Source organism: Diadema antillarum, unplaced genomic scaffold (genome assembly GCF_040938485.1).
Source record: "Diadema antillarum isolate AM-2024a unplaced genomic scaffold, OU_Dant_1.0 seq00000053_RagTag, whole genome shotgun sequence".
In the NCBI taxonomy this organism is placed as follows: Eukaryota; Metazoa; Echinodermata; class Echinoidea; order Diadematoida; family Diadematidae; genus Diadema; species Diadema antillarum.
Genome location: NW_027271161.1, coordinates 1,826,866 through 1,838,160, shown reverse-complemented (window position 1 = coordinate 1,838,160; position 11,295 = coordinate 1,826,866). Strand labels below are relative to the sequence as shown.

The window sequence follows — 11,295 nt, the reverse complement described above, 5'->3', positions numbered from 1 at the left end:
AGACCCCCCAGGTTGTCATAGCCGACATAAGTTAGTATAGTGTTTAAAACCAGATTAGATATTCATTTAGGGGGAAAAAACTGAAACTGGAAAATTAGTCTTTAAATTTAGTCTTCAAATAAGTTTTTGCTTTCGAAGCAAGTTTGAAAGAAGAATTAGATCCAGTGCACGACAAAGAGGGGATGCTTCGTGATATATGTGTGGTGAAAATCTGTCACGAGTGTTTTCAAGAAGTAGCTGAAAATGTAAAAAAAAAAACCTGCCCTATTACCCCCCCCCCTCCCAGCTCCGAACCCTGGGTCCGCCATAATCAAACATGAAATTTCAATTCAGTCATTAATGTCTTCATACTACATTAAGTTACCTCTACCTTTATTGGTTCTAAAGAAAATGCTTTAAAAAAAATCCGTAGCCCTACTTTAAAGACTTTGAGATTGCAGCTCCCCCTCCCCCTCAGCCAAGGGGGGGGGGGGGTGGGTCATTAAAACAAATTGAGATCCTATCACCCATAAAGATGCCAAGTTTGGTGAAAATCCGAAGAGTTTGTTCGCAAAAACCGATAAGTCCATATTTGCCAAATGGAGATATTTGCGATTAAAGGTCAAGAAAAGTAAAGAGAATAATAAAAAAAATTTTGCTTCTTTTGACCATAACTTCAAATATGTACCTTTATATGTAGTGACCAATATATCATTTAAAAGGTATTATTTTGTACTTTATGACAGAGACCGTACTTAAAAATCTTCAAAAGTGGACTTATCGGTTTTTGCGAACAAACTCTTCAGTCCGTTGTTGGGTGTTCAAGAAGAAACTGTCTTAGAAGTTTCCAAGAAGGTGCTGAAAATGTGAAAGTTATGCCCCATCCCCCCCCCCCCCCCTGCAGAGTATACCTACGGATCCGCCATGAGCAATGCAGTCATTAATGTCTTTGTAGCACTAACGTAGCTCTATCTTATTGCGTTTTAAAGAAGAAGATAAAAAAGTCAATAGCTTTGACTTTGAGGCTTAACCCCCCCTCCCCCCATTCACGTCCTCCAGTTATAATAGTGCATTTTCGACAGACGTGTACAACATCGCGGCCGCAACCTCCCCAAATGGTGATATGACACTCTATAAAGGTCGCCCTCCGAACAATCAGCTGGCTGGAAGCATTGTTGTCTTGTCCATCCTATGTGTACGTCTGAATTCCTTTTAATAGGTCTGAGCATGCGCATTTGCTCTGTTTTGCTACCCAGACTTCACTGCACTTGTCCGGAGATATGAGATAGAGCTCGAGCGACTGGACTGTGAGAACAATACGGGCAGTGCTCTGTGGTGGCAGAAGTGGAAATAGACTGAATTTAACAATTTTCATGAAATTACCGGTAAGGTGGAGAATCAAAACGTATTACTGGGGAGGGTATGTCCTCTCGTTTAGATAGCAAAGTTTGACAATTCAACCTTTTTGACTGCTCATTGTCGGTTGGTTCGTTCTGGAGTTACAGTCGGCTAGCCAGTTCTTTCTGTAGTGAAGACGGATGTGTCTAGGCACTACACTGCGGGAACAGCTGTGATATGGTAATGGAAGCCAGTTCAGTGTCACCGCACACCCTGTGCGGTGGAGCAGTGTATGTATGCATGTAAAATGTACGGACTATGACGTACTATGAAGTGCATTGATTGTACATGTAGTTCTACTTTGACACTTCATCACTATGTACAGCACAACAGGCAGATAAAAATCCGGAACCATTTCTCGACATATTAAATGGTATTATTGCCAGAAAATCATCCATTATTGTAAGTACCGTCTACTTTTGCTTTCTGAATTGGGCCCCCAGAATCAGTGTTACAGTGATGTCACTCGTCATCAAGAAGAAGAAGAAGACGAAGACGAAGAAGAAGAAGAAGAAAAATTATTATTCAGTTTGTGGCATTGTGTACCTTTCTGTTAGTGTAAAGTAAAGGCACTGTCAAAGATAAGAGGTTCATTACATTGATCTTGTTGATCAACAACTTTAATAATTTAGTACAAGCAAACATACTAACTTTTAACTTTGATCTGCATTTTCTGGCTAATTCTTGAAAACATTGACAGTTTCCAAAGGCAAAGCAATACTGCCAACTTGCACAAAATAAACAAACCACCATTACCCCTTACTAATAATTAACTAAATGAAGGTTATGGGAAGTCTTCCCATAAATGGCATAACCTTTATTTAGTCCGTTATTAGTAAAAAAAAAATAGCAATCTATCCATTTTGTGCAAACTAGTGGGGGGGGGGGGGGACATAAGGAACTCTTTCCCACTTTTTAAGAAATTATGGGATTTGATGTCACAATCAGAAAAAATTTGTGTGTAGTTTGAGTACATTGTTTTTATGCATTTTTCTCATGAATAGCCATAGGGATGAATAGCTCCATACTTCATAACTGCATTAATTTCAGCTACCTGCTGCGACCAGGGTAGCCAGCCCAGATCGTCATACTTCATGGACAACTCCACCACAGGGATGCCAAGTTCAAAAAATTTTTATGAGTGAGATTTTCATGAGTCAACGTCTCGGCGCGCGCATGTGCGCGCGAGCGAGGGTGTGGGAGGGGCTAGTACGGAGCCTTTTCAATTTTTAGCTCTTAATGGTGCACGATCAGGTGCAACTTAAGGGACTATTTTTACTTATTTTTAAAGACAAAAGGGAAATATACCTTCAATTGCAACTATCACTTTAATTCTTTGAGCTATGCTCATTGTTAATAGACCCAAGTTCCAAATTTCACCCAATGCATGAGAAAAATGGGTGCCATGCGTGAGATCGTGAGATGGACCCTAAATGCTCGAGTCTCACGCAGAATGCGTGAGACTTGGAAGCTCTGCCACCATAGTATTTTACAGCCAAACTATTCGTTTTTTTTCACAACCAAATTCTATCTATCCAGTGATAAAACAAGGTAGAATTCTATATCCCTGACTTTATGTTAAATATGAGGGAAGAATGTTTATGTATGCTGCAATTCAGGGCAGTACTGAATATATGTTAGACTTGGTAAATTTAGTCACACTCAGTAAATTACAGTAGGCGTAGGATGAAACCCTATGTTGTCATAGTACTCATACATGTGTACCTTCCAATTTTCATGTAATTGTCACGGTTTATGATAATTTTAATGTGGAATTATTGACTATCCTGTTCTTTCTTTAATATTCTTTCTTTTTAGATACTTGTAGCATGCAATACTTTTAGTACTCCATCATACATTATGTTCCTGCAAATTTTCACATTTTCACAGTTTGTTTTATTATTTTAATGTTTTACAAAACAATTTTATTCTTTTATGTTTTCTTTATTTTTGTGGGGCACCCAAAAAGAATAAAATGTTATGATTTTTGGCCCCTATGAAAAAGGTAAAAAATGTCAAGCCATGCTTATTACTGTACCCCAAGACTATGTAATTGCACTTATCAGACTGCTAACAGGAAGAAGTGAGAAATGATGTTGCTGTGCAATGTACACGTGCCGTCAGTCCGTCTGCACCCTTTAACTTGATGCACCTTGACCCTGTCATACTAAACCCTGCAAAATCAGTTCTGCAATTTAAGTTTGATAAATCATGCTTCTCTTACAAAGGCATTAATATGACATCATAAGAAAGCCTGACTAATTATCTTCAAAATGACACTGAAAGGGATGGTGTAGTTTTGGTTGAGACCTAATTTCAGGTTTCTAACATTTTTTGGTGAGATAATGAGAAACCTCTTATGAAATATGAAAGATCATGTAATTCTATGAGGAATTCAACGTTTATTTGATGAAAATTGGTTTTGATATGGCTGAGATATCCAAAAAAAAGAGCGATTCTAATAAAGTGTGGGACCCACACTTTATTACGATTGTTTTGTTTTACTTTGTTTTTAGATGTTTCAGTCATTCCAAACCCGATTTTTATCAAATAAACTTTGAATTCCTCTTAAAATGGTATGTTCTGTACTACAGTTGTATATCATAAGTGCTTTCTTGGTATCTCGCAAAAAGTAAAAGACCAATTCCCATCTCCACCAATACTGTACTATCCCTTTAAACTTGCTTTGATTGGGTGTTCCTGGAATGTACAAAAGAGCTGAGTGTCGGGACAGATCAAACGTGAAAAGTTTGATCAAAGCAACAATTTTGCTTTGATGTAATGTTTAGTGTATTGATGAAAGAAAGCCACTGGAATGACCAATTCATGCTGAAATGTGAGCTCTTTAAAAAAACTTCCATTTCCTACATGTAAACCTTATGATTGTTTGATCAACCTTTATGTTTGATTCTAATCTGCAAATACTGAGCTGGACTGCAGTTTTTAATTCATGGATAAAGCTTGGACTCAAATGACAATCCTATAAAGCATTCTTTTCAAGCACATGCCTCCCCAGGAAAGACAAACCAAACGGGTCTGTTCAACATACAGTACTGTATTCACGTGTTTGCTCCATTTTGCAACATTTCAAATTTGCCCTTTCCACATACATTATTTATGTCATCAGTTGTACTGTGCATTCCAGGAATGCGTAATGTAAACTAGGGAGTTGTCATTGTAAAGAAGATTAATCAGGCTTTCGTATAATGTTGCATTTGAATGAAATGATGAAGTTGTTTTTTTTTTTCTTGTGTGAAAAATTACATCAAACTGGAATGGCAGAACTTTTCTTCTGAGGGGTTTTATGCATCTACATAAATTATATGGATGTAGACCAAAACACTGTTCTTCAGCTGCACACACAGTGATGCTGCCCATTCTCTTATATTGTGTCTTTGTAAGCTCTATAAAAAGGTGAGCCACCCAGGAAGTGTTGCTGGTTCTGTGTAGAACTTTTGTTGCTTTTGTTGCTTTTGTTGCTTTTGTTGCTTTTGTTGCTTTTGTTGCTTTTGTTGCTGGTTCTGTGTAGAACTGGTTCTGTGTAGAAGTTTAAAGGTATCATGCTTTTTAACCCTTGAGGATGGGCTGATTTTGCTACAACACGCATTTCCCATAGACACTTGCCAGAGTATACTCGGGACTCATCCTCAACGGGTTAAATTTGTAAAGGGATAAATAATTCATTACATCCTTGTTCTCTTCTTCATCCCCATTTTCTTGCAAATCAAACCATTTAGGGCTTCGGCCGCTCGGTGGATTTCTTCATGTCATTGTGAGGGAGAAAGGGAAGAGGCGCAGCAAACATGAATAAAAAGCCCTCCAGCGTCATCCATCACCTCAGGAAGAGGCAGATTAGAGTAAGTCCATCAATCTCTTTATCTCTATTTACTGGTGTTGTTGCTGTTATTATCAACATTATTTTCATTGGTATTGTAGGCTGTAGTATTCAGAGTTTTAGTTTTTACAAGTTTTACATGTAGATTTGATACATGTATGTATAATGTATTAAATACAATATATAGTGTTGCATGTGCACAAAAGATAATTATGAATTTGCAATGATCATGCATCATGCAATATGGTAATCATTTTATTAGAAGGGGAACTAAAATGTGTACAGATGGTTACTCTCAAAAATAATTTTTATTATCTATTCTCTGTCTATCCTCACTTAAATGTTCATGCATTATCCGATGTGATGAAACATTATATGTAGATCAATGAGGCAAAGTCTTGATCTACAATGAATGAGTACAATATGTGGAACTGAAAATAACTTACTGTATACGCCGAATATTTCGCGCGGTTTTTATTTTTGCGAATTTCGCGAGTCAGATGCTATTCGCAAAATTAAAAACACGTGAAAATATTGACTCTGTACGCATCTACATTTCTCCGTTCAGCGCAGGACTCCACGATTGCGAATTTAACCACTCGTGAAATCGTCGGGAATTCCTGATTCGCGAAAATTTAGACTCGCGAAATATATGGTGTATACAGTACATTATCATTTGTAACGAAACATACAGCCCCATTAAAAGTAACTCCTTTGGGTTTACTTAATAGTTTTGTTGTTTATATGCTATTTATGTTACCTACTCTTTAATTTTTTTATTTTTTATTTTTTTTTTTTTGGGGGGGAATTTTGCTGTTATCCATTAAACTCATAACCTTAGACTAATGGAATGTAATGAATATTCATGTATGCCATATATTTTGTGACCATGATATTTGACAAAATGGGATAAGTCAGACAGTTACATGATTAATAGTAGTTGAATTGTCGATCCAGAACCACTTTTGCGGAAGAAGCACATCCCTTTTCAGGAGGAAAGTGAGTGATTTTCTGCCTTGGTGACAGTATGCAGTGTATTTGTTTCACAGGAGCCTACATTTTTGTGACTTGCTAATATTGTAATTACCAGTCAATTCGTCAAAAATCATGAAAATAGCCTGATATTACGAATGTGCTTCTTCATGAGCTCGAAAGCAGCCCGCTTTGGAAATTAGCCCGAATTTGTCACATGCGTACTTTGCATCAATACTTGGTTTAGCTCAGTGTGCTGTTTGATAACTGTGCTTTCCTCAGTATTATGGAGTCAAGAAAATTTTCGGCTGATGGAGAAGCAACCCAAATAACACACTACTGTTAAGTGGATATTTTCGCGTGACTAATTTTTCACGCTTGGTCGGGCAAGAAGAGTTTTGTGTGTTTTTAATTCTGCGGAATCAAGACATCACGCACAGGAACATACATGTATGGCAAGCAAAAATATTTGTGTGTTTTTATTTTCACGCTAGTTTCTGGTTGCGCGAAAATTTCAACACCGCGAAAATTTCCACTTATACAGTAATTCACAAATTACCACGCTATTTCACAGACCCAGATTTTTGGGAAAATTTTCTTGATCAAATGCATAGCTTCATTGCACAAATAGGGAGTTAATTTGACATTCAGGTGAATTTTCTAACCAGAAAATGCCACATTATTTGGAAACTTCTGTCTGATGAAGACAGGCCTTTAGATTACATATTGTTATGTACGGTGTAATACTGTGTGTGCATAGAAATAAACAAACACATGGACTGTATAAATTGTATATATATACTTGGTCTGCACATAATATACGTGTACATGCATCTATATCTGGCATCTCTGTCATTACAATGTAAGATAGTAACAGAAGCAATGACATGCACACAAATTTGAATTATAGTTTCTATTGCTCAGTGCATGCTGGCTACCTCAATGGTTCCACTTTTAGAAGTAGAAATTTACAGGGTGATCACATGTACATTACAGCATATTTGTTGAAAATTCCACTTTACATGTTACCACCCAAGAAGCAATAACATGCACACAAATTTAAACAGAGTTTCTATTTCTCAGTCCATTCTGGCTGTGCACCTCCATGATTTCACTTTATCAAGTGGAAATGTAGAAGTGGAAATGTACAGGGTAATCACATGCATATTACAGCAAATTTGTGGAAACTTCCACATCACATGTTGATTCAGTGAACTGTATGCAAATCTCTAGAACATCTGTGAAAGTTTTAGGAAAATCAGACAATGAAAAGTTACAGTTTTGGTGCTGTCATTGCTGGATGAGAAGACTACAACAGTTTGTAGCATTACTGCAGAACAATAATATAAAGAAAATACATGTATAAAGAGAATTCCAGAAAAAAAAAATATGAGAAGTACACATTCCTTTGACTTGCTACTGACATCTATGTTTAAAGGTCCTGTTTACTGTTGGGAGCAGTGATTTCAAAAATGTTCAAGATATCACATTTGATGCAAATGTGTAGGTCTATTTTATATCACAAAACATCCTACCATATAACATTTTCGCAATAAAGGAGATACAGTACTCTCCGCATAATCGTGTAGGCTCGAGCAGAGCGTTTCCTACCAGATTAAGCGGAGTACCCGATTAACAGAAGAACACGTATCATTCACATTTGACACACACAATGTGTATGTACATGCATTGTATATTGCACCAAACACCTACACTGTATGCTCAACACGTGTGCTTACAGGGCACATTATATCTGTACATACCTTACACTTTCTTTTCTTCTTTTTTATATGTTCTGTTTATTAGCAATTTTAAATAGCAATTAAGCATAAACTTTGTGATTAAGTGCTTGGACATAGTTGTTTGTTTTTTGTTTGTTTTTTGCCTAGTACTTTACAAGTGGATTTTCTCATTTTTTTTTTTTGTCTGTTTGAGGGGAGGGATGTTGAATAGATTGTAATACAGCGTGTACATGTACTGTCTTTTTTCATCTTTTCTTGCACATACAGTGTGCAGCATTGTACTACATGTATTATCTCTTTGAAACATCTACGTAGTGCAATGGCTGTAGTATAGCACAGTATTCAGAATATCAGCCTTGGAATCTTGAGTTGGACGTTTCAGCGCCCATACTGATGTTATGTGGAAAATGTACATTAATGACACCAGAAGGATTTGTCCATACGTGCAAGATTTTTCTATGTATACACAGCCAATACCTGTGCACCAAAACTATCTGTCCTTGCTTCGAGGATATCTATTTTGATAATTCATACAGGTATATGTACGGCTGTATACAATGTACAATGCACTTCTAATCTTCAGCAAGCTGCTACATCCATTTATTAGCACTGTACAATACAGTAGAGTGACATGTACAGTACCGGTAATCCAGCTATCTAGGTGTAATTACGCTTCAGAACAGTGTTTGTTAATGCACGGCAAGGTCATAGCACCCATTTGCAAGGCATTTTAGGAGCTGTGTGCCAACTAGAACTGAATTTTATCTGCATTTATATGAATGGCATAGAATGATGGCTCATGTCGTTCAGATTGTACACCTGCTATTCAATTTTAATATGATAATGATAAAATCTTTCCATGATTTTAAAGAGAAAATCTAACCCAATATTATATGTTGATTTGTATGGAAACAGATGAATCAGAGTACTTACAGTAAATCAATGAAAATTTTGGAAATAGATTTTTCTTTATTAAACTAAATAAACTAAATTATAAACTTAACAAAAAGATAAGCTAAATAATCTGAGTGGGCGAGTGTTGTAAGAATGTAAAGAGATTTTTATGGAATTTGAAGAACACGTCTGCATTGTAATTGTTTACTGAAAGACCTGGAAGAACTTTTTGTCAGTTAGGATCTGAAAGTAATACAGCCACGAGTGTAAGAAGCACTGCAGTTACAAAGCAAAACAAAAAACAAAACAAAACAAAAACAAACTAAACACAATCAAATGATGAGATCTTCCATGTATGTGTGAATCCCTGCGTGAGCAGTGTTGCAGTATCCTTTGACCCAGGTGTAATGAATAGCTACCTGGTAATGCTAACATACTGTACATGTAATGGTGTAGTAATAAAGGAAATCCATCTATAGGGAGACCAGTGTTCACACTGCATAGGGTGCTCTCTGTGAATATGACATTATTGCTGTTTCAGGTGTTTTTAGATAATTATTGTCTCAATCATTTTCATATTTGTGGATATCATTAGTATGAGCATTATCATTATTAGTGGTATTTAGTAGTGATAGTGATAGTTGTGGTTATTTTTGTATTGCTACTTTTATTATCATTATTGATATCATTTGGTGATTTCCAATATATCTTGCGTCTTGTATCATCCTGATATCAGAGTCATAACAACTGAAATTTTGAGAAATTTTGATTTGACTTTTCAAATTCCAGCACGGGAAATGCCATATTGACCAAGTCGTTGACAAAATTGGTTTGTTTGTTTGTTTGTTTTTTTCTGCCCTTCAGGAAATGTCCTCTAGGCGGTTCCAGCAGCTGCATCACGTCGATGAAACCTTCATAAACCGACTCGGCCTCGAACACGAGTTAGAGGTATGTCAAGATTAATAAAGCACTTTGGATGCTGCCATACAATATTTGACGTACTGTGCATGTACAAGTTGTATAATAGGTAATGAACAATAATGTGAGCCATTTAGAATGTCTTGTTAAGATTGATTTAACCCTTTGAGTATCAGAAACCATGTGTCCTTGGGTTGGTGCTGTCGATCTGTCTACTCCAATTGTATGCTTCCTTTTGTTTTAACTTTTGTTTCTTTAGATCTATTTATTCTGTGTGCTTTATGCAGGGTAGTCTCTTCAGTACATACTGCTTTGCAAGATAGCCCTGTATTACGATTTACATTATAAAACAAACCAAAAAATTACAGTTTAGGTTTTAAAACAATTTTTGAACATTGAAATATTACAATTCATAAAAGTAAACTACAATTTAAGTAAGAGTAGGTTGAAATATGAAAAAAAAAAAGTAGAATGGAGTGAAAATCTGTCATAAAACCATACAAAAGTGAGAATACACTGTAGGTTGAAGAAGTGTCCAATTGAAAATATACATGTAGAGTTGAATGAGATCAGATTTTCCTACATTTGAGCCCTTTGTTGTTCATACATGTATACAATAATTTGTTTTCAGAATTTTCAAAAACCTCAATTTTTTAATTCTTTAATTTTATGCTTATCTTGGCAACATGTTACTAAGGACTATTAAGTTTCTGATCTCTCTCAAATTAGCCATTTGTTTCTGCAGTTCGAATCCAAGTAGTTCTTTGTAATTTTCTCAAATGTGTGGTCTGCAGTACAAATTCAGTTTTCTGCCAATTTCAATGATTGAAAAATGATAATTTCTGTAGTAGAAAAATTTCCCCAGATGGACACAGGGAAGGAAGGGATACTGTTAAACGAGAAATGTTGGCGTGCATTTTAATTTCACGAATTTCGCGAGAGCCAAGATTCGCAAAATTAAAATGCGCATGAAAGTTCTTGTATAAACTATCTACGCATTGAATGTTAGAGGGAACTCGCAAAAATTTCATGCGGCGAAAAAGGCCGTTGGCTCCAATTCATGAAAATTTCATGCTGCGAAAATCTTGTGTTTTACAGTAAGGGGAGAAAGGGTTGGGGAAACATTTTGGTGAGTCCTCACACTTTACAACCATAGATGTCAGGCTCAGACTTCATTGATAAGGAATGGATTTATTTTTCTCTCTCTCTCTCTGAACTCTGAACTGAGAAAGAGAAAGAAATGATGACTAATTCATAATAGAGGAAATGATTATCCATTGTTGTGTTTGCCAGATGTTCTGTACCGAGTGTGTGGTATGTATAATACATCTGTATGTGAAAGGCTGCACCAATATGTCACTTGCTTCAATATTAAAGTAAACATTTGAATTTATTCAAGGTCATTTTCGTGTAGTCCAGATAACAAAGCTAGAGTTGAAATATGTTTTATTTTCTTGCTGGAGGTGGGGAACAAACTATTAATTGTAAAGAGTGAGAATGAAATGTTAGTAAATTTATGTTGGTCATTATTACCTTAAAGGGATCATATAGTTTGGG

General features: G+C 36.1%; 1 protein-coding gene across 1 annotated transcript in view; it reads left to right on the top strand.

The window, feature by feature from the left end:
* Window positions 1–1,290: 1,290 nt before the first annotated feature.
* LOC139725628 (WD and tetratricopeptide repeats protein 1-like) overlaps window positions 1,291–11,295 on the top strand; it is a 33,077-nt gene continuing 23,072 nt past the window's right edge. Inside the window, exons 1-3 of the mRNA XM_071636717.1 lie at window positions 1,291–1,364; window positions 5,115–5,234; window positions 9,685–9,768. Of these exons, the coding sequence (XP_071492818.1) occupies window positions 5,181–5,234; window positions 9,685–9,768 (138 nt within the window). The 5' untranslated portion in view covers window positions 1,291–1,364; window positions 5,115–5,180. The remainder of the gene's footprint in view (window positions 1,365–5,114; window positions 5,235–9,684; window positions 9,769–11,295) is intronic.